This window comes from Meriones unguiculatus, chromosome 3 (assembly GCF_030254825.1).
Source record: "Meriones unguiculatus strain TT.TT164.6M chromosome 3, Bangor_MerUng_6.1, whole genome shotgun sequence".
Lineage (NCBI taxonomy): Eukaryota > Metazoa > Chordata > Mammalia > Rodentia > Muridae > Meriones > Meriones unguiculatus.
Window position 1 is genome coordinate 67336104 of NC_083351.1, and position 22185 is coordinate 67358288.

The 22185-nt window shown below is 42.3% G+C and overlaps 1 protein-coding gene across 1 annotated transcript; it reads left to right on the forward strand.

Moving 5' to 3' along the window:
- The first annotated feature begins 5299 nt into the window (after nt 1–5299).
- On the forward strand, nt 5300–22185 carry Kel (Kell metallo-endopeptidase (Kell blood group)). The gene is made up of 19 exons (XM_021654133.2): nt 5300–5422; nt 5702–5816; nt 6082–6223; nt 6509–6685; nt 7115–7239; nt 7540–7686; nt 10863–10925; nt 11007–11195; nt 11723–11871; nt 12787–12916; nt 17912–18022; nt 19104–19202; nt 19384–19461; nt 19858–19958; nt 20089–20199; nt 20348–20415; nt 20624–20787; nt 21118–21213; nt 21911–22185. The coding sequence occupies exons 2-19, from the start codon at nt 5793–5795 to the stop codon at nt 22070–22072; spliced, it is 2136 nt and encodes a 711-aa protein (XP_021509808.1). The 5' UTR covers nt 5300–5422; nt 5702–5792; the 3' UTR covers nt 22073–22185.

The window sequence follows — 22185 nt, forward strand, 5'->3', positions numbered from 1 at the left end:
ATTTCAAAAAAGATACTATTAGCCTTGAAAAAGAAATTCTGTTCTGTAGGAAAATATGGAAGAACTCAGAGAATAATACACTAAGTAAAATAACAGAGACAGAAAATGACAACGTGCCTTTGATTGGGAGAAACTGAAGTCCCAAAGAGAAAAAAATGATTGCCAGAGAATGGGGTAGAAAATAGGAAACTTGATAGATAACTTTCCAAGGAGATAAAATTTTACTTAGATTGGAGGGTTAAGTTCAAGCGTATGTTCCAGTGGGTAACACAGGGACTATAGTTAATAACCATGAATTATATTGCGGAAGACTGCCAAGAGGATGATTTTAGGCATGTTCACTAAAAACATGATAAATGCATGAGGTCTTACATATGTTAAACTGCCTCATTTTACAATTTCACAATGTACAGATATTTCTAAACATTTTACAGTAAGTGATTACAGCTTTTGTGGGTGGCCAACTCTCAAACCTCTTGAGAGAAGCTCCTCTTTGCAATAGATGATGCTTAACACGAGACCTACAGCTGGCTAATGTGCAGATAATAAAAGACTATGGAGTTCTTACTACTACTATGCCTCATTCCATTCTCCCAGGACGTAGAGATCATTGCAGAAGGGGAAGCCGAAACACAGTAAGAGCCAGAGGAAGTGGACGACTCCAGAAAAATGGCATTTTCCAGGAAAAACAGAGCAGCTGCATATAAGAATTCACAGTGGTTGTGACAGTATGGATAAGACTTGTGCAAGCTCAAGCCAGATAGAATTCCATCATGGAGTAAGCAGGAAGGTGAACAAAAAGTCCCATCTTTAACTGAGAAGCTGCTGATGATTATTAACTGGTGAAAAAGGAAGATCAGTTTTCCTTAAGGCTGTGGCTCTTGCTAAGTCTATCAACCCCAGTGGATGTCCACACACCTAAGAGTATATAAGAAGCACCAAAGGAACTCAAGGATGTCTGAAAGTTATTAGAACAGGACACGGCTCATCATTCATCAGATAATGTATTTTTGCAACATTTTCCTCATAAAAGGATGATCCCATCTGGTTCTTGCCATTTCAGATTTGATGGTTTCATATAGAAATGAATTTTTATGATGTTAAACAAAATGACTAAGTCCCTTATACTCACTGGGGAGGTTATGAGGCTTTTAATAAAATGAGTATGGTGATACTATTCTGTTCTTTAATTAGCAAATATTCTTTTACCTTGCTCTCTTGCTATATGCAAAGTACACTTCTGGTTTGTTGACCTTGCATTTGGCCATGTTGGTAGACGTGATGAAACCTTAGCTGTAAAATTTTTACATGCTTTGTCTTAACTCTTTACCACTGTGATTTTTTTTTTTTTTGTGGGGGAGACATGACCTGCTAAACCTCAGCTCCATACCTCAGAAGCTGAGCCCAGAAAAGCACATGTGAGATAAGCCTGCATGAGCTACTGTCCTGGATGTAAACCCCTTAGGATAAAGCCGGCAGCACAGACCACAGCAGAGCTCAGAAAAGCATGAGTTTACATGCAGAGCTCTGAACATGTGAATGAATGCTCGTTTTGTAGCATAAAGCATTGCTATCATGGTCAGAGTTGACTAAGATGGTGGTTTTAGAAAACTCTTATGCAAACTCTTGTTGAATTGACAAAAGTTATTAGAATTTTCTATATCCAAAGTACTGTCTTAGCTATTGAATTAAGAAAAAAAGATGGGTGATATGAATGAAGAAATAATAAAATAGAAAAGAGATCTTCCTTCTGAGATGTGTGTCTGTACATATTTTATATTTTCAATTTTTGAATGTTTTCCCATACCAAAAACCAAACTCTCATTTTCTCTCTCTCTCTCTCTCTCTCTCTCTCTCTCTCTCTATATATATATATATATATATATATATATATATTTATACACATATATATTGACATGTATGTGTGTGTGAGGTGGCTGCAGAGACTCACTAGATGAGGCTGGCCTTGAACTCATAATTTTCCTGTCTTCATTACCTAAATACTGGGATTAGAGGGACACATGTGTGATCAAATATGGCTTATTATATTCTAAATATACTTACTCATTTAATTGAAATGGGTGCTTAAATGTAATATTGCTCTAATAATGTATTTATAAAAGAAAATGAACATGAAATTAAAATATTTTAAAAGTCTATTTACCAGCTAAGTGATTTCACAAGACACTTTTTGCCAGCTGTGAGTGATAGTCAGAGCTACATAAGTGAGACCCTGTCTCAAAGCAAGTGCACACACACACACACACACACACACACACACACGCAGTCAAGAGGGAAAGACACATGGTATTCACCTATGGTCTCAGTATATATTTGCACATGAACATGCACATATGCTACACACAGGAAAAATTTTAAAAACTGAAGAATATGGCTGAGATGTAGATTAGTATTGGAGAGCTTGCTCAGGTCACCCTATGCCCTGGGCTAGATCATGAGCATGGAAAACAAAACGTTTTGGAGAATGCAGATCACCACCTCCACCTCAGATCAAAATATAATAGTACAAGGCCCTGACAGCCAGTTCCAAAATGAAGACCAAAACAAGAATTTGACTAAACTGCTCACAAAACCAAGTTTACTGCCAGAGAGGCTCAATCGTTAAGGCTTTTGCTCAGTTCCTCATCCTGGTTAATTGTTGATTTTATAGCTATGGACAAGTGGAGGCATATATGCTTCTATATGCCTCCTCTCTCATCAGAAAAAAAAGTTATTGATAGCTCTTATTTTTTCCCATAGAATTGCTGTGAAGACATAGAAAAATATGTATGGCTGAACTATTCTACTCACTCTACCCACAGGGTGTGCCCTGTAGATGGCAGGTACTATTTTCATCATAATTGCTACTTTCTGCTAATGGGAAAAGACCTTGGAATTCGCATCAGTGGTAGAGAGAATTAAAGCGTTGGGCAGCACTGTCCGCTGAGAGAAACACGAGTGCTTCATGAGGTGTGTGCTCAGCTCTCTCTTCTCATTGCCCAGCTCCAGGAGTGCGTTGGGCACAGCTGTGCTGGTGATGAGTCACCCAGAGCAGGACAGGGCAGATAAGGAGGCCTCACTCCTGAGGCAGCTCCAGGAACAGTGGCTGCTCTACCATCAGGAGCATCTTGGTAGGGAGGGGTGAACCGACTTTCCATTGTGGTAGTTACCATGCCATCATGATTACCGGCTCAATTTCACCAACAAGGACAGAACCTAAGTTCAGGCTATGGAGGCTGTCCACAGGGCTAATGTCACACAGCACATGGCTTCTTCAACTTTCTCTCACGTATCAACATCATGATGCAGCTGAAGGCACTAGACACTAGCTTACACTCTTCTAATCTACACTGTCCCTGCAATAATTTTTTCTAGAGAATCACCAACTAAAAGGATTGGCTTGTAGCAAATAAGGGAGAATATGAGTACAGGGAAAGTATGAGTGTTCAGGGATACATAGCTTCAGACATCCTGAGAAAGGACTGTACCGTTGCTGTATACTAGAGCAGAACAGACCCTTTAACATGTGTATATGTGTGCGTGCACATATGCGTGTGTGTCTGTGTGTACCAATGTGTCATATGGTATTGTGGAAGTCAGAGGACATTATTTTTTATATTTTTCAATTGTGTGTGAGTGTGCATGTATATGCATGAACATGTATGGGCACATGAATGCATACATGTGCTCCCGCATGTGAGTTCAGGTGCCCATGGAGGCTCCAAGGGAATCAGGGAGTTGTGAGCCAGCCAATATGGGTGCTGAGAATGGAAGTCAGGCCCTCTTAACCGCTCGTAAGTATGTTCTCTTAATCATTGAGCTAATTCTCCAGCTCCCAAAGGCAGCCTATGGGAGTCAGTTCTGTCCCCCAGGGGTTCTGGGGATTGAATTCAGGTTATCAGGCCTGCATACAAGATGGCACCTACTAGCTATCTTGCTGGGCTCTGGACTCTGGACTTCGATATCCCGAAGTATCAATTCTCCTTTATCATTCTCACCTTTAACCAAAATTCCACTTCCATTTTTGGCCTCACCATTCTCCTAGCCATCCAAGGCCACAATGAAGATTATCTGTGATACTTTCATAAATTTGTTGCCCTAAAATCAGATTCCATGACTATTTTCGGGGTGTGTAATCTTTTCTGTGTTCTTTTCATTTGACAGATCTTACTTCATCACAGCACAGTGGCAGGGTGGGTCCTGCCTTCTGTTTTTGTCGTTGTTCAATCTATCCATCGTTCTTTCTCAAACGTTATTTTATCTTGTCTCACCTATCCTCAAAAATCTCGTTGTTCCCAATATCTTGCTTTCTATTGCATGAAGTCTAGACATTTTTCCATGACTTGGTTCTACAGCATGGCCCACGTGACACTCTAGTTTTGTTTTACTTTTCAAATTACACACAAACTGATACATCCATGTCCCTTCGGTGAATCCAGACTGCTGATACATGCCATTAGTTTAGCTATCCTAATACATCCCATTTTGCCTATGATGAAGACTCAGGGAACAGAAATGTGCTTGCTTTGCTGGTACTGCTGATGAGGGCTCAGGGTGATGTGGGAAGAGGCATTTAGGCTTAAAATTCCATTCATTCCTACTAACATTTGTGAAGCATCTTGAGAGACTGTAAAGGAAAAAAAATACCATGCCTGCCACAAAACGTTTTCAACCAATAAGGAGATGAAGAGTAGAATTGTCATCATAATATAATGTAGAGGAAAGAAAGAGACTCAACTGTGCTTTATTCTTTTATAGCAGATATGAGGCCCTGTGAGGTAGGCATGGAAAACTGTTACCTTCATTTTCCAGATGATAAAACTTGCTTACCTTCCTGAGAGCTTGTTTGTTGTTACAAAGCTAATAATTAGCAGATTAGAGTCCACTAGTTAGTTGGTCTTTTTAATGTGTGGCTCTGACTATAAGCAGGTCCATGGCTCACAAAGTGAAGCAATGAAGCATGCTTGGGAGCAGTGTTCAATAGGCTTGGGATTGTGAGGCCTTCCTGGCAAGTGGCATTTGACTCAAGAGCTGAAGCGGCCAAGAGATTTCAATCAGAAAAGAAAGGAAAGCAGAAAAGGATAGTCTAGTAATGAAGACACTGTAAGAAACAAAGTTACAGAGCCAAATGCATGAAGCAGACCAAGGGCAAGATTGCTTGCTGAACAAAGACTCCTCCCTCTTCCCTCTGAGAAGCTCAGATAAAGGAGGAGGAGAGGCCTGAGTGTTCCCTTACTGATAAGCACGCTCCACCCAGAGGCCAACAGTACACATTTGGGGACAGAGGGACAGAGTGGAAGAGGTGCCCCTTCTCCAGGGCCACAGGGACTGGAGTGGGGGCCGAAGGGGGGGTCATTTTCTGAAAACATCTGGAGCAGAACCAGGGAAGATTCTGGGAGCCAGAGAGAAGCACAGGCAGATGGCAAGTGTCTTGGAAAATCATCCCGTTTTGGAGGCAGACCCTAGTGTGAGGATTAGGATGGCTATGTGCAAATATACTGTCCCCCAACACACACTGGAGAGGAGGGGATATAAAGCATCCAGATAGAAGGAAAGGCACAGGAGGTGTTGAGGAAAGATGGGGAAGCTTGAACACCCAGGAAAGTGGATCATTTGGGGAATTTCCTTGAGATGAAAATGTGGGGAAGGGTAGTGTCGGAGAGGCTTGACAAATCTGTTTTTAATATAACCTTCCTTTCAGAACCAGCTTCTCTCTCCTCCTCCTTCCTCCACTCACTTCAGGAGGAAGACAGAGTGGGGGAGTGTTGAGGGGACAGAGACAAGCCAGTAGAATGCGTCCTCCCTCGAACCAGGAGGTAAGTGGCCTCTGCCAGGATGTTGGAGTCATCTCTTCTGTCTCTAAAGTTTTACTAATCTTGTGCAATCCTTTTTGCAAATGAATTGTTGTATCATGTACGGGAGGTCTAAAGAGGGTGGGCTTTTAGGGAGAATAAGCAGAATTACTGCTGTACAAAGGACAATAACAGTAACTTCTTCACCCCGTACCCTCTCCCATTATCTTGTATCTGTCCATTGCAAAGTTCTTTGTCTTGATTTTTTTCTCTTTGGTTCCCCCACTAGAGTTCTCCAGCAGAGGGACCTCCCCCTGAATGGAGACTGCAGTGGAAAAGAGGCAGACGGGTGCTGACTGCAGTCCTGCTCTGTGGTCTGCTCCTTGGTTCTTCTGTGCTTTGTGTGTACATCTTCCAGAACTGTGGTCCTCGTAAGGAAGATCCTCAAACAGACCTGACCTAAGCAGCCCTCCCTCATATGCCCTGGTCCAGACCCCTGAGGCTCCAGCCCTACGACTTACTTGCTCCCAGCTTCATGGTCCCTGAGGATCTAGAATACTTTCTCCTTGAATCCCATAGCATGCCATCAGTCAAGGAATGCTTTTTCTTACCTTTGTCCCTCCTTTGTGCCTCATTCAGAGTCCTTTGCCAGCCCCTGGGGGGAGCCCTTGTTCAGTTTGCTTGTCTTTTCTAAGCTCTGAGCTTTTGTTTCACAGGTCCTTGTGAAACACCTGTGTGTTTGGAACTCTTGTCTCATTACAAGGCCTCTGGAAACAGAAGTGTGGCCCCCTGCACCGACTTTTTCAGTTTTGTCTGCCAAAAAGCCAATGGGACCAGTAATTATTTTCAGGCTCTTACAGAAGAGAACAAGAGCCAACTGTGGAGACTATTGGGTGAGGACCTAGGTTGGCAGAGTCTCTGAGAAAGTAGACAACTGAATCTCAAGTGACCTTGATAACTCTAAATTCTACACAAGTATAGAAAACCTCCTTCTTGCTACTGCCTTTTGCTACTACCTGACATTCCTCTTTATTCATATGCTGCTTCCTCTTAGTCTTTTTTTCTTCTACTTCTTTTATCTCTTGTTTCCCTTTCTATTTTCTTTATTGTCCTTATCATCTTTGTGTCTGCCCTCCATATCCCTGCTCATCTGTACTGTTGTCAAGCTGAACTGTTAAAAACTGAAAGCTCCTCTCATTTATCTCAGTTTGATCCTCTTCTATATTCCAATGGGGAAGTTTTGTGACATCCATATGAAGTTCCCATCTCCTTTTTGCCTTCGTACCAGTATCAACTCATTCAATTCTGTGTTTCCTTTCTAGAGACCCCAGGGTCCTGGAACCTAGGATCTGGGCAGGAGAAAGCCTTTCAGTTCTATAACTCTTGTATGGACACAGATGCCATTGAAGCTTCAGGGGTGGGTCCACTTAAACAAGTTCTTGTTGAGGTGAGAAATATTAGGGTGTCAACTTTTCCAACTAAGTAATTCATATGACCAATGCATGCTTAATGGCTGCCATGATTTTCTAGAATGTAGGATGCTTTCTCAGGGATTCCAAGTTCTAGGAGGGAGATAGAAGTGGAAATACTCTGATGAATTAAGATTTGAGAGCAGAGAAGTACAAGACCAAGAGGCAGCACAGGGCTCAGAAACTAGAAACTAGTGGATGTGAGTAGGGAAAGGTGAACACATTTGGGGCTGGATCTGATGGGTCCCTAGGTTCATTTCTGTTTCTCTTCTTCAAAGCTTGGAGGCTGGCAAATCTCTGGCAACTGGACTTCCTTGGACTTCAACCAAACGCTGAGGCTTCTGATGAGTCAGTATGGCCACTTCCCATTCTTCAGAGCCTCTCTGCAACCTCATCCAACCCCTCCACACAAACCAATCATCCAGGTGAGGCATAAACTGGATAAACCACAGATGCACCTGAGTCACTCTAGGCTATCATTGCTTGTAAAAGATATTTAGGGCTGGGAGATTAGACACAGATGCAATGACGAGAATGACCCTATCTTAAAGGAAAATTAGTACTACAAGGATCAGGGCTATTAGGTGGGAAAAAGGTATAGGAGGGCCAGCTCTGTAAAGGGTGCAGAAAAAAAAAAAAACTTTCTGCTTTCTTTATTGCAAATCCTGGACCGATTCACTAGTCATCCTGTCTCCAGAATTGCCTTTCTCTTATTTACTGTTCATTTTCCCTAAGACACCTTTCTAAACTTAATCGCTAAAAGCCTGTCATTTAAATATCACTCAGTCATCTAGACATGCCCCTTAATCCTTTACAAAGCATTGCAAGTTTGTAATCTGACCCCTACACTTATCTTTTGTTACATTCTGTCTCCCCCTTAAACTCTTACATTCTGCTGACTCACATGTAGTGCCAAAAATTTTCCTCTTCTCCCTGCATATGGTGCTTTCTTGCCTGTAACAACCTTGAAAGACTCCTGCGTGTTTCTGGGTGTTAGCTTTTAGAGGCTCTTTCAATAAGCCTTCTTTGACACACTGGTTACAATTTAGGTGAAGTTCCTCTGTCATCCATTTAATGCTCTCAGCACTTAATACTCTCAAAGCCTGTACCCTCCACAGAGTTCTCAGCAACTAGTGGCCACTACTAGTTGTGCTTATAAATAAATAAATAATGGAGCTATCATTGCTGTGATAAGCACTGGACTGTTCTATATTTGTCTATGAATTCCATAGCTTTGTATAGAGTGATTATTCAAAAAGACATGGCCATCAATATAAGGTATTCTAAGATCTGGCTCTAATATGTGCATTCTTAAATTTAACTATTATGCTATGGTGGAATTAGCTAAAATCTGAAATGCTGAAGAACAGATTTAGAGAGGAGGACATCAGTGGAGCCTTGGGGCATGGCTAATTATCCTGATGAATAAAAAATGAAGCTAAAAGACCCCATAAATGGGTAACAAGAAGCTGGGCACAGTGGTGCAGGCCTGTAATCATAGCACTCTGAGAAGCTGACACAGGCCTCTCTCCAGCTCTTTGTGAGTTCAAGGCCAGCCTGGTCTACAAAGTGAGCACAGGACAACCAAGGCTACACAAAGAAACCTCTCAAATAAAACCAAAAGGGGTGGGGAGGAGGTGCACAGAGAGCCAGCCTGATCTACAAAGTGAGTCCAGAACAGTCAAGGCTACACAGAGAAAGAAACTCTGTCTCAAAACAAAACAAAACAAAACAAAAGATTTAAGAAAGAAAAAAGAAAGAAAGAAAGAGAAAAAGAAAGAAAGAGAAAGGAAGGAAGGAAGAAAGGAAGGAAGGGAGGGAGGGAGGAAGGAAAGAAGGGAGGGAGGAAGGAAGGATGGAAGAAAGAAAAAGGGGGAGGCTACAGGGAAGTTCTAAGCTAAGGAAAGTATTTGGAGTGCTATAGATCCTGCACGAGGTCAGTGTGAGGCTGGCCTGGAAGCTGAGTGGGAAGGAAAAGTAGAAATGAAAATATGAGACTGGGCTTCGGTATTGCTGGCTCAGAAAGTCAGGGAGAACTATTAACTATTGACACACGAGGCAGGGGGAGCAGTGGAGAGAAGCTTCTGAATCCTTTCAGATATTATCATGACGCTGTAGCACTCAAGTGGAATCAGGTTTGGAGCAACCTGAACCAACTTAACATACTTGAGTTTGATGGATAATAGCAAAAATGGAAAGTAAGAGTGGAGTGTGAGAACATGGTCAGTTTCAACACTTTTTTATGGCCCCAGAGACTTTCCAAGGTTTCTGTGGTAGATAATAAAGGAGTTGGAGGAAACATGGAGTCACTTAGTCCACACCATTCTGGCTAGCCTTTTGTAGAGTAAGCTTAGCCAGAGAGGGTGGACTTCAGAGGAGCCCATGAGGTGCTGAAGCAAGAGAAACAGAAGAGGGATCATGGAGATGGAAGGTAGACCACCAAGGGTGAGATCACAAAGGACAAGGTGGAACTACAGGAGAAAGGAACCTATGGAGTCCAGAGATTCCCTCACAAACGAGTAGAGACCAAGAAGACACCACTGGAAACATGCAGCTAGTCACACACACACACACACACACACACACACACACACACACAATTGTAAAAGTGGGCAGAGATTGTGATTGGAGTTCAGGAGGATAATAAAGAAACTAAGACACTAAGCAAGGATGCCTTTCTGTCTCTCTAAACTTTGGGTATAAAATGCAATTAAGAGGTCATTCAAAAGGTTTTCTTTTTTTTCAAGGTGGACAAAAAGTATATACATCAGTGGGATTGGAGTATTGGAGTGGGAGTGGGATATTAAATATGAATGCTTTTTTAAAATATAAATTAATACAAAATGTATGATGAGCAAACTATCATTTTCATTTGTAATTCTGCAAATACATTTTTTTTCAAAAGTGAGCAGTTCTTGCCGTTCTTTTAAAAAATTATGATTTTAAAATGGAATAAAATACACTGTGGAATTTGGTGTTAGGATTTTGATCAAAGGCCTCATCTGCAATAGGCAACTAAGAGTAACTAACTGTAAAACCATGTACGAGCTCCTAACACTCTAGAACTTATTTTTAAAAAATTCATGATGGACTTTTCTGCATTAATCATGTTTTAAAAGAATGTTTTAAAATGTGCATCTGAGCCAGGCATGGTGGTGCACACCTGTAATTCCAGCACTCAAGCAGGCAAAGGCAGGTGGATCTCTGTGGGTTTAAGGCCAGCCTGGTCTACAAACTGAGTCCAGGACAGCCAAGACTACACAGAGAAACCCTGTCTCAAAAAAAAAAAAAAATGCATCTTGCAACTGAGTGTAAGTACTTTTTAATTTGTGTACCTGACATGGGTGTCTCACATCCTTGACTCTGGATCTACACTGGCCCCAGCAATAGCTTTCTCTAAACAAATCTGTGTGTTCCTCTGTTGCTGACAAGCTTATTTTCATAGACTTTTCCCAGCACCTGTCTTTCTTTGTTCATTCTATCACCGCTCTCATTTCTTTGTTCTCATCTTCCCTTCTTCAATGGTACCTCCCCTGCCTACCCATGCCTACACTCTCCATCCCCTATACGCCCACTTCTCTCCAGTCTCTCTTGTGTCCAGATAGACCAGCCGGAGTTTGACATTCTTCTCCAGCAAGATCAGGAACAGAAGGTCTATGCCGAGGTAAGACGCCACCATGCAATATACTCGCCCACCCTACGGGAAAGGCTTCTAGCTTCTGTGACTAAGGTTGCCCTCCTCTAGATCCTGCGGGAATATGTGACTTACCTGGTTCGGCTGGGAAATTTACTGGGGGGCGACCCCCAGAAAGTGCAACAACATGTCTCCTGGTCCGTCTTCTTTGCCTCACGGCTGTCCAGGTTTCTGAGGCCGCTAGAGCGACAGCGGGCACAAGACAAGCTCTTTCATGTGGCCACTATCAATCAACTGCAGGTGCCTGGAACTGAGGGCCTGGGGACCCTGTGCTGGATGGCTTTTCAAAAACTTTCTCCCTTCTCTCTTCTTCCTTCTACTGTAATTAATCCCAGTCATCAGGGAGGCAGAGGCAGACAGATCTCTGTGAATTTGAAGCCAGCCTGGTTCAGAACAGCCAAGGCTACACAGAGAAACCCTGTCTTGCAAAACCAAAGAAATTTTAAAACCATGTATGTATTTATTTATTCGGTGAGACAATGGGTAGGAACATGCCAACGTATGAACATGGAAGCCATGTTTCCGGGAATTTGGTTCTTGCCTTCTATCATATGGGCTGGGAGACTCAATTCAGGTGGTCAGGCTTGGTGGCAAGTTCCTGTAACCATTGAACCATCTTCTTGGCCCCTCCCTTTCCTTTCAGTTTGCCCTTCACTCTAGTCTTCTCCAGCCCTTCCCCCAGCAGACCCCCTCCTTCCTCATTCCCTTTCTTTACTGTTTCTATTGACGTCCTTTCCTCCTCCTCAGTTTTGTGTCCTTTCTCTAAGGAAATGGCCCCAGCCATCGACTGGTTGTCCTGCTTACAAGCAACATTCACACCGATGTCTTTGAGTCCCTCCCAGACCCTTGTGGTCCATGACCTAGACTACTTGAGAAACATGTCACAACTGATAGAAGAAGAGCTACTGACAAGCAGGTTTGCCCAGGTGGAGTTGGACAGATATTGGGCATGGAAGGAGAGTGAGGTATTGGGGACACCTTGAGTGAGAGGCACCTTCAACATGGGGGGGGATAGAGAAAGGTTGGGTGGGTGGCACAAAAGGAAACATAAAAGTCAAGAATTAACCTGGGTGAGGTGGGGAACACCTGTAATCCCAGATCTCTTTGAGGCAGAGCCAGGTAGACTTCTATGATATGAGTTTGAGGCCAGCCTGGTCTACAAAGCAAGTCCAAGACAGCCAAGGATATACCAAAAACCTTGTCTCAATAAAACCAATCAACCAACCAACCAAACAAACCCTAAGAATTATGTAAGGCTGTGGGGAGCATATGGTATATGAAATGAAGGATATAGGGGTGAGACAAGATGAGGTGTCTGCCAGGAATGTACCATCATCAGCCTGTAAGGAGCTCCTGCACTATAGAAAATGGAGGAAGCCCAACTCTGAAAGGCATGAACCCAAGTCCTTCTTGGGGCGGTCATAGAAATCCTTTAGTGGGAGGAGGGGAGGAAGCACCAATCATGTACTTCAGCAGTTTTATATCTGTGCCCTGAAAAACAAAGGCCAGCAGGACCAAGGCAAGCCACAAATGGTTTTGTTGTACTTAGGAACCTACCTTCAAATGAACTGAGGTTTCCTGGTTATGGAAAAAGATGAATTAAGTTCTCCCTGTACTTCACAAGGCAGCCTCTTCACTCCATTCTTCTGTCACTCCCAAAGCCAAACCAAGAAAAACTGTTCTTGATGGTTTTGCATATGTGGTAGTTACTCTTGTAAATAAAATGGAGAAAGGGCTGGCTACAAGTATAGCAGGGTGGGTTATTGAAGGGATTAATCATTCGGGCATGTTTAGAAGCTTTAGCTTTAGATTGGGAATTTTGTATCCACAGGGACATGATGCAGAGCTACATGATTTTGGGGCTGGTGGATACCCTTTCCCCAGCCCTGGACAGTAAATTCCGGGAGGCACACAGAAAACTGAGACAGAAACTCCGGAAACTGAAAGAACAACCACCCTTGGTGAGGAGAGAAGGCCATGTTTTTCTATATTGGGGAAAATATTGATGTATTTACAGAGCTAAAAAAAAAAAAAAAAAAAAAAAAAAAAAAAAAGGTGTAGGAGGAGAGCTCCCACCCCACGGAAATAGGCAAGATGGGAAGACAGAGTACATCTTTAGAATCAGTATACTACCTGGCCACTTCTGTGGCGTTTGGCTGAGCATTAGGGTTTCAACATAAAAGTAAAATTAAGAAGAACCCTTCCTTTACCATCACTATTGAGCAATATGCTGTTTTCTTAAACTGCATGGTTTGAGGACCTGGCCCTAAAACTTCAGCTATACTGTGATAAGCAATATTTGTCAGGCAGCAGCCATCTAGAAGACTTCATGTTTGATGTTTAAATGTGCATCACAGAACTCATCCTCGATCCCATGAAATGTTTCTGGGTTACAAAAGAACTATGTTAATCAGATCTTTCACATGCCTGAGAAAGATATGTAGGAAATGTGTAGAACCAATTAACCACTCATATGCATTATTTGAGATACACAGCTCTTTCTTCAGAATGTTTCTTGACATTCTATATCAGACCCTTTTAAATCCAAGTGGGGACATCTAGAGCATTGAGCATGTCCTTGCTTCACTGGAGGTCTCCTTTTGTGGTCTTGAGAGAAAAATAACCTTTTTTTTTCTTGTTAATTTGTGGGTCATTTGTCTACTTTAAAACACCTTTTAAAATATTTGTTCAATTCTAGGGAGAGGTCTCAGTGGCTAAAGTGCTTGCTACTCATGGGTGTGAGGATCTGAGTTTGAATGCTCAGTTTGTAGCAAATGGCAGTAGTGTTGTCTATAATCCCAGAGTTTCTGTGGCAAAATGGGATGGAAACAGGAGACCCCTGGACATTCAGGTCCCAGTAGCCTGTGTATACATTGGCGTAAAACAAAGAAACCCAGTCTCAAAGTGGAAAGTGTGTTTTAACAACTGAGGTGGTCTTCTGAACTCTACATGTGCAGCATGGCAGTTAATTTGCACTCTCTCTCTCTCTCTCTCTCTCTCTCTCTATCTCCTCAAATTTATAAAGGTAAAATGTCCTCATAGAGGTGGAGATGTAGCCATTGATTATTTATAGTTTACAAAATCCTAGATAATTTATTTTATTAGCTTAATCCTCAAATTTTTATGACATATCATATCATGTTTTTATTTACTTACCTTTTGGTTTTTAGAGACAGAATCTCACTAGCTTTGGTTGTCCTGGAACTCACTATGTAGACCATATTGGCTTTAAACTTACTGCCTGCTTCTGCCTCCTAGGGGCTGGGATTAAAGGCATGTGCCACTACACCCAGCTCATTTTATTTTAGAGATGGATCAATGAATATATGAGTTTGTAAGAACCTGACTTTAGTAGTAAGTTAAAGCAGTTACTTCTCTGGATGTCTGGCTTCAAGGTCAGTTGCTTCTTCATCATACCTTAGACCATTCTCCATTAGGATGGTCACTCAGTGAGGGGCAGATTCACAAGAAGCTTCTACGCAACCTATCTCTTGATCAGATGAAGCAGAGCATAACCCCAACTGAAAACTTCCTGGCAAAAGCACAGCTTCCTGTAAATGCTAGCACTGTGGCATGAGGTCATGTCTTAGAAGGTATAAATATGCCAACACAGAGAGTCATGCTTAAAGAATGTGAAAGGCTTACAAATCCTGTAATCACCATCCTTTTCATTGGGGTATAGAACTGTGAACTGTGTATCATGCTCTGCTAACAAATTGGTTATGCCCTTGGAGAAGCTGTTCTGCCTTTCTGAACAATACCAAAAAATGTGACACAGAGCAATAATGCTGACAGCATCTGGTAAGTCTTAGAGTCATTGTCAGGCATCCATATGCACCACTCACTAAAGATGATTGTGTTTAGGCTTCCCAGAAATGGCCTGGCATTTTTAGTTCCCATTTCTGAGATTCAGAAACAGGTATAAGAATGACAGCTTCACCAAGATCTCATTGCTCTTAGTGAAGAAACAGGCTGCAAAGTCAATCTGCTTGGCTCATGAACCTATATTTTTAACATACCAGGCTGGATGGAGAAGTATATGGTGCAACACCACTGAGTTAGCAAACTCTTGAATAAAGGACAAGACAGTTAAGTATATTTGGCTTTATGTTCCATACAGTTTATGTTGCTAACACTTGACTGTCCTAATAGCACCAAAGAGAGCTGTGCCCCTAAGAAACACGGTTTAGACCGTAGTTACCCTTGGTGGCTCCTTAAACAGGGTGATCAGAGAGTGTTTGACTATGAGTAGGGACCCTTAGTTGCAGGTAAAACTGAAGCAAGGTTTATAGAAAGAAAGCCCTTCCTTGGCCTTATATCATGGGAACATGAGAGATTGGATTTGGGACAATGAAAGCAAGATTTCACATTTTCTCTGTGTAATAAGAACTACTTATATGCAGTCCAACATCCCAATTTATTTAGGCAATTTAAAACTCTATTTAAGCAAGTAATTTCAATTGCCTTTCTTCTTGAATCCTGCCTGGGTCTTCTGTAATTTTACTCATCATTTCTTAATCCATACTACCATTAATATTTGGTAAAAAAAAAAAAGTATTAGGTCAGGCTTGGTTTAGGCATAGATTCTTCATCTCTTCATTTATGTGTTATTTTTGTTGCTTTTCAATTTTTTTTGAGACAGACCCTTACCACATCACGATGGTTTAGAACTTCTAATCCTCCTGCCTCAGCCCTTTGACTGCTAGGATTATGTGTGTGTGCCACCCGTAATGGGTCTGTGATAATATTTGTTGAGTACCAAGTATTAAAAAAATGCTTCTTTAGGCACTCGTTATGTAGGAGTGAGCAAAATAGACAAGTATCCCTGTCTTTGGGTATTTATAGTTCAGAAAAAAAAAAGATAATGAACTATGTGTGCTGCGTGGTGTTAGGCAGAAAGGCAAAATATCAAACGAAGAAAAGGAATGCAAGAGAAAGAACAGGTGTGATTATCAATTGGCAGGTCAGAAAATGTCAAATTAGCTGTGAGTCATTCTTGTGACGTTTAGTTATGGTTCAATCAGACAAGAGTCCACTCATATTGCACCATCATTCCACATCACTTTCTTTATTTACGAGGACATGATTTGAGATTTTTCCAGATGCTTTCCTGATGTTAAGATAATGCTATCAGAGAGGTAATAGAATTTACAGATAGTGCTAATGGAATGCCAGTGGAATTCAGAATAAACAGAATGCTCTTAAGGAACTGTGTCACCTGATCTTCAAATCTGTAAAGTAGGTAGAGCAGACATTGCCCTTGTTTATACAGCTGGTCAACCTAAAGCACACGGGTTTAAGTTATGCTGAACACTGTGCTTATGGGAAGTACTGTGGCAGTCTTTAAGGAAAAATCTAGTTTCCAGACAGGTTTCACTGGTGTAATTTGCACTGAGAAATTAGGAGGTAGCTTTCTAAAAGATTTACGGTCTGTGAACATACATGCACATTTGCATTTGTGTAAGCAAGCAGCTCCGGATAAACATTCTTCAATAATGCTGCTCATTTTTGCTTGGTTTATGCTCCAGTTGTTGCAGTACCTCTGCATCTTGTGCTTTTGATGTGGGACTCTGTGATGTTACTATGGCCTCTATCTGTGTTTGTAGTGTGCTCTTATCTAGTTTGGAGCTCCTAGTCTATATTGTACCCAGTTTAATGAGTCCTTTAAATAGATACATTTTTATTATTTTGCCATTTTTGTCCTCAGAGATCCTACCTTGGTATTTAATAGTTACACATTATTTCCCATGTCTTCATAAACATTCCTTTAATAATTTCATTTCAGAATTTTATCTAGAAGTCCTTACATACTAGGGAGCTTTCTTGATTTCTATCATTTCTTTATATTATTATCATTCATGGTTTGTAGGAGATATATTTTATCATTTTCACTGCCTTGAAATGAATCTACTGAGTTTGATTATCTTGCATGTGAAGTGTTTTTTCCATCCCTTATATTTCAGAGATTTCTCCCTCGTGTTTCCACATTCCCTCTTACCTGTACATTGCCCTCCACCTTTCCCTGTCTGCAGAGACAGCTGAGGTTCTAATCTAAGTGATACACTGGCTACTTAATATTCTGCTTTGACCTGTTCTAGCAGCAAACAGTGTATCACCTAAAGCCCACACTTCCTGATCTATAGGATTCTACAGTATGACACATATGTACACATTTTGAGACAGGGTATGGATTATATAAAGGAAAAGAGTTTCTCCCTTTGGTATACAGGTTAGGAATAGAGGTCTGGAAGGAAGAAGTGTGTGGTGAAACTCCTGGGCCATTTGTGTGGTAGGCTAGGAATCAGGTGAGTAACTCAGGATTGGATAGTCTTCCTCCCCTTCCCATAGACCTTTTATTCCTCAGAATGATGCCTCCCAAGATGTAGGCTTTCATACTGATAGCAACAAGCATGGGTCCTGATAGAGAAGGAATCCTCTTTCTGCTGAGCAGCAATAGGCAATAGGCATTGCCAGAGAAAATGATAAAGAAAAATGTGTGTGTTGTTGTTGTCTATATGTATAGCATATGCATGCATGTGTTATTCATACACTATAGAGGCCTAAGGCCTAAGGAAATTTCTTTTATCTCTCTCCACCGTAATTTTTGAGGCAGTCCTCTCACTAAACCTAAGTTTTTTGTTGTTGTTGTTGTTTGTTTTGTTTTTTATCCAGATTGGAGGAATGGACGCCAACCAGCTTTAGGAATCTGTTTTTCTCCTCACCGCTCCAAGCATGAGCCTCCAGACCTGACTATTTATGTGGGCTCTGGGGTCCTGAATTCAATTCCTTGTATTTGTGTGGCAGGCATTTTATTCCTTAGTCATTTTATTTCTCTGGGAAATAAAAATGTAAAAAATACATCAAGGAAAACATCCTTTGGGATGAGGGTCTAGGCAGGACTGACATTGAAAACAGAGGTCTAGGCAGGTCTCACTCACTCCAGCATGTTTTTGCAGCCAGCCTACCCGCGATGGATGAAGTGTGTGGAAGAGACAGGAAAGTTCTTTGAGCCCACCCTGGCAGCTTTGTTTGTTCGTGAAGCCTTTGGCCCAAGCATCCAAAGTGCTGTATGTGAGAGCTTTTCCCTGTCTTCAACCCTCTATCCTTCCCACCCAAAACACCTTATTCTGGTTCTGTGAAGTGGGCTCTTCTTTGTGGCATGCAAGGTGGGAATCAGGCAGAAAAAAAAAAAAAAAAAGACAACTAAGAAAGCACCCAGAGGCTTGTTCAGTCCCTTGGCCAAATCCAGTTTATCCATAGGACACAAAGTATCCACAGCATGAATTAATTTGAACCCTTCACTTGACTTTTCTGGTGTTGTGTTTCTTCAACCATAAAAAGAAAAAAAAAATCAAACTCCTTGACCTTTAAGGCTATCTGTGTTTGCTTAAGAGTTCTGAACAACACATGGTATACCATGAGCACAGGGCAGTATAATATCACAGAGGGCAAATGAGCAACTTGTGAATGAGTGAGGAACTTATTTTAATTACAATTGTTTTCCTGATTTACTAGGACAGAGGACTAAGCCAAGAGTTGCTTAACTTCACAGAGCCACCAAATAGCCATCAGAATTTGAACTCAGTCAGTCTGAAGCCGGGGTCATTTCTGATATTGTCACCCAATTCCTTCCACCAGGAAAGAATGTACATAAAACAGTGAGCATTTGAGAAATAAAGAGGCATATGGCTCAGGCTGTATGGCTATGGAGACTCCAACTTTCTCGGAAGTCAAGGAACTTACAAAGAAAACATGTATTCAATGGAGTGGGTGGGGTAGGGGAGAGATGTGGACACAAAGGCCCTGAAAGCAGAGATGGAAAAAGTAGCTCCCCATGCCCTCCGCTTTCTGAGAAAATTGCCTGACCCCCATAGATGTCAGATATCCCAATGGCAAGGCACAATTATTATAGCCACCTTTTCCGGCAGCCAACTCATTACCATCTCTGTGCTTGGCATTTCTGCAATAACCCCACAGATCTTTATGCCCGGGATAAGGTACTCTGGGAGACAGGCTCTTCCCCTTTTCTCTGACAGCTTCTAGCACCTAGTGGGCTCTTTAGGGCCAAGGTGTCTTTACAGGATGCAGCAAGACTAGGGTTCAGACTGATCCTGACACTGTTTTTCTTTCCCTGCCCTCAACCCACAGGCCATGGAATTATTTGCTGAGATCAAGGATGCTGTCATCATACGCCTCAAAAAGCTTTCCTGGATAAGTGAGGAGACCCAAAAAGAGGCCTTGAACAGGGTAAGGCCAGGATTATAGGCCAGTTTGGGGCCATTTAAGAGAAAGTTGATCACTGGATCAAAAAATGGGGATGGAGAATTTCTCATGTGCACAGAATTTCTCATGTGCACATAACACATGTCTGGGCACAGTGTTATTGGCTCTTGAGGTTTTCTTACAGTTTTTTTTTGTCTTTTTCCAGCTCACCCAACTGCAGGTGGAGATGGGAGCCCCAAAACAGGCCCTGAAGCAAGAGCTGGCCGAACAGGAATATAGTGATGTGGGTCTTTGTCCTTCTTCGTGCCCCTTATTGTCCTAGACTTCTCACTTCCCAGACTCAACTGAGTCTACAAACCAATCCATTTTCTAATTCTAAGCCAACTTCTTCTTTACCCTGGTACTAGATGAGTCTTACAGGCAAAAATACTGAAACTTTCTAGGGCTCTCTTGTATACATACATATATGTACACCCATGCATTCTGTGATATGTCTATGTTTACTTTCACGATGAAGCATGTGAACTTTGTGCCAACATGAGGTGATATTGCAGGGTTGTTTCTGCTTAAATGTGGTTGCATATACATCAGGGGTTATTTGATTAGCTTTAAATGTGTCCAGCAACATCCACCTGTATTCATGTCAATGCATCTAAATGACCTGCTGTCTCTTCCTCAGATACAACTTGGTCCCAGTTTCCTTCAGTCTTTCCTGAGCTGCGTACGATCCCTCCAGGGCAGAAAAGTTCGGAGCTTCTTGCAGCCTTTCCCCTACCACAGGTAGGAGAACAGAGATAGTTTAAGAACAGTGATAACAGACACCAATCCATAATGATGCCTGGGAGAGAAGGCATGTGCCTTGCAAAGACAGTACATGATGGGGCTGTGTTTGTGTGTGCTCTTCACACAGATGGCAGCAGTCTTCCTGGGGGGTCGATGCCTACTATTCAATATCTGACCATGTGGTTGTCTTCCCTGCTGGCCTTCTCCAACCTCCATTCTTCCACCCTGGCTACCCCAGGTATGGACCATTCTCTGAAGGTGAGTCTTTTGGTGGGTGATCTCAAGAGGGATTTAGAGGTGATAAGATAGATGAGACTTCGAGTTGGAAAATTGGAGAAAATATTTTTGAAGGATTCTGAAAGTAAAACAGGACTTTGTCTCTTTAGAGCTGTGAACTTTGGAGCTGCTGGCAGCATCATGGCCCAGAAGTTGCTGCACATCTTCGACCGACTCTGTGAGTAATGAGTCATTGGAAGTCAGGGCCAAAGTGATCACCAGGGAGGAAATCAAAGGATGCCTGGGGAGAAGAGGGAGATTATTCAAAGGCTCCAGGAGGGACATTCTGAGAAATGCTCTATATTCCTGAGAGCCAGGACAGCCTGTGACACTCCTCATATTCCACTGACCTTCACAAATTCATTCTCTTGTTCCATTTTTAACAGTACTTCCTGGGGGCTGCCCAGCCTGTGACACTCATGCACTTCAGGAAGCACTTCTATGCCTGGAACACCAATATGCTGCCTTCCCCAGCATGTCCTCCTTCAATGGTTCTCACACACTCCTGGCAAATGCTGCAGACATAGGAGGCCTAGCCATTGCATTCCAGGTGTGCCAAGGTCCCTGTCCATCCTCTTTCTTCTACAATCCCTCATGGGAAACATAGTTGCATAGCTTTCTGCCCTTCACATTCCCCCTGAACAGATGGCCACTTGGGACCCCCTTACCACCCTTGTAGATCACCTCTCCCTTTCTAGGACTTCAGTAGGTCTTCTGCTAAGTACGCCTTCTTCCTGGTTCAGAGCAGTACATCAATGCACACTTTGATAAGAAGGCTTAGGAATTCGTTGGGGCACTATGATATGCAGCTGACATCAGACTTCTAAGAGCCTACAGATTTGAAGCCTAAAAGAAATGTCTATCTTATATCCATATCTAGGCATACAGCAAGAGGATAGTAGAGCACAGTGGGGAGTTGACCCTACCCAACCAGGACCTCAGCCCCTATCAACTCTTCTTCCAAAGCTACGCCCAGGTAAACATCTACCATTTCTCTCTATAATTGCTTCATATCAGTTAAGGACCCTAGTATTGATGCTAAATGGACTGTCCGCTACTACACTGCTCCATTCGCACGAGTCCACTATCACAGATCCCACTTTTATCTTTTTCCAGCTGTCCTTTTGGATCCATCCTCTAGATGATTATAGGCTCTTTAACCAAATCCAGCAACTGGCTCCTCACCCTACCCCCAAAATACGACTCTCTACTTCCAAGTCCTTCTATAAGACTTGTTTCTTACTTGTACTTCAGAAATATAGACTATTTTAAAGAGAGCCAACAATAGGCTAGATAGATGACCACACTACTCAGGGACCTCAGTCCCAGGGCTGGTCCCAAACTGGTATCACTTCTTTAAGGACCTTGTGCTCTGTCTGCAGGCATGGTCCAGAATTCTTCAACACACTAATGTCTCCCTTGCAGAACCCACTACCAAACATCACCTTGGTCCCTTATAAATGGTAACATTAGGCAGCCAAGTTTCTTCCTAAACAGCTAGTGCCATATTGAATGATTTATACATGACAAATTATATGTGTGGCTCCTGAGCACTCTGCCCCTCCTCCCCTTTGTTCTGCCTAGTGATCTCCTAGTCTTTATATCCAGCCTGTCCCCGTGATCCTATGAGATTTTTCTCTACTCGTTACTCTTTTGACCATCTTTCTCCTCAGGTGATGTGTAGGGATCTGAGCTCACAAGACCCTCAGGACACTCACAGCACTCTGAGCCTTCGAGTCCATGGACCCCTCAGCAATACTCCAGACTTTGCCAAACATTTTCGTTGTCCACATGGCAGCCTTCTGAACCCCTCTTCCCGCTGCAAGCTTTGGTAATTTGACTACAGAAGAGACTGAGATGTAAACGCATGGACTCCTTCTGGACCCATCCTTGCAGTCAGAACAAATGTCTTTCTTCTTCTTGTTCAAAAATTAAAAGTGTGAATTTA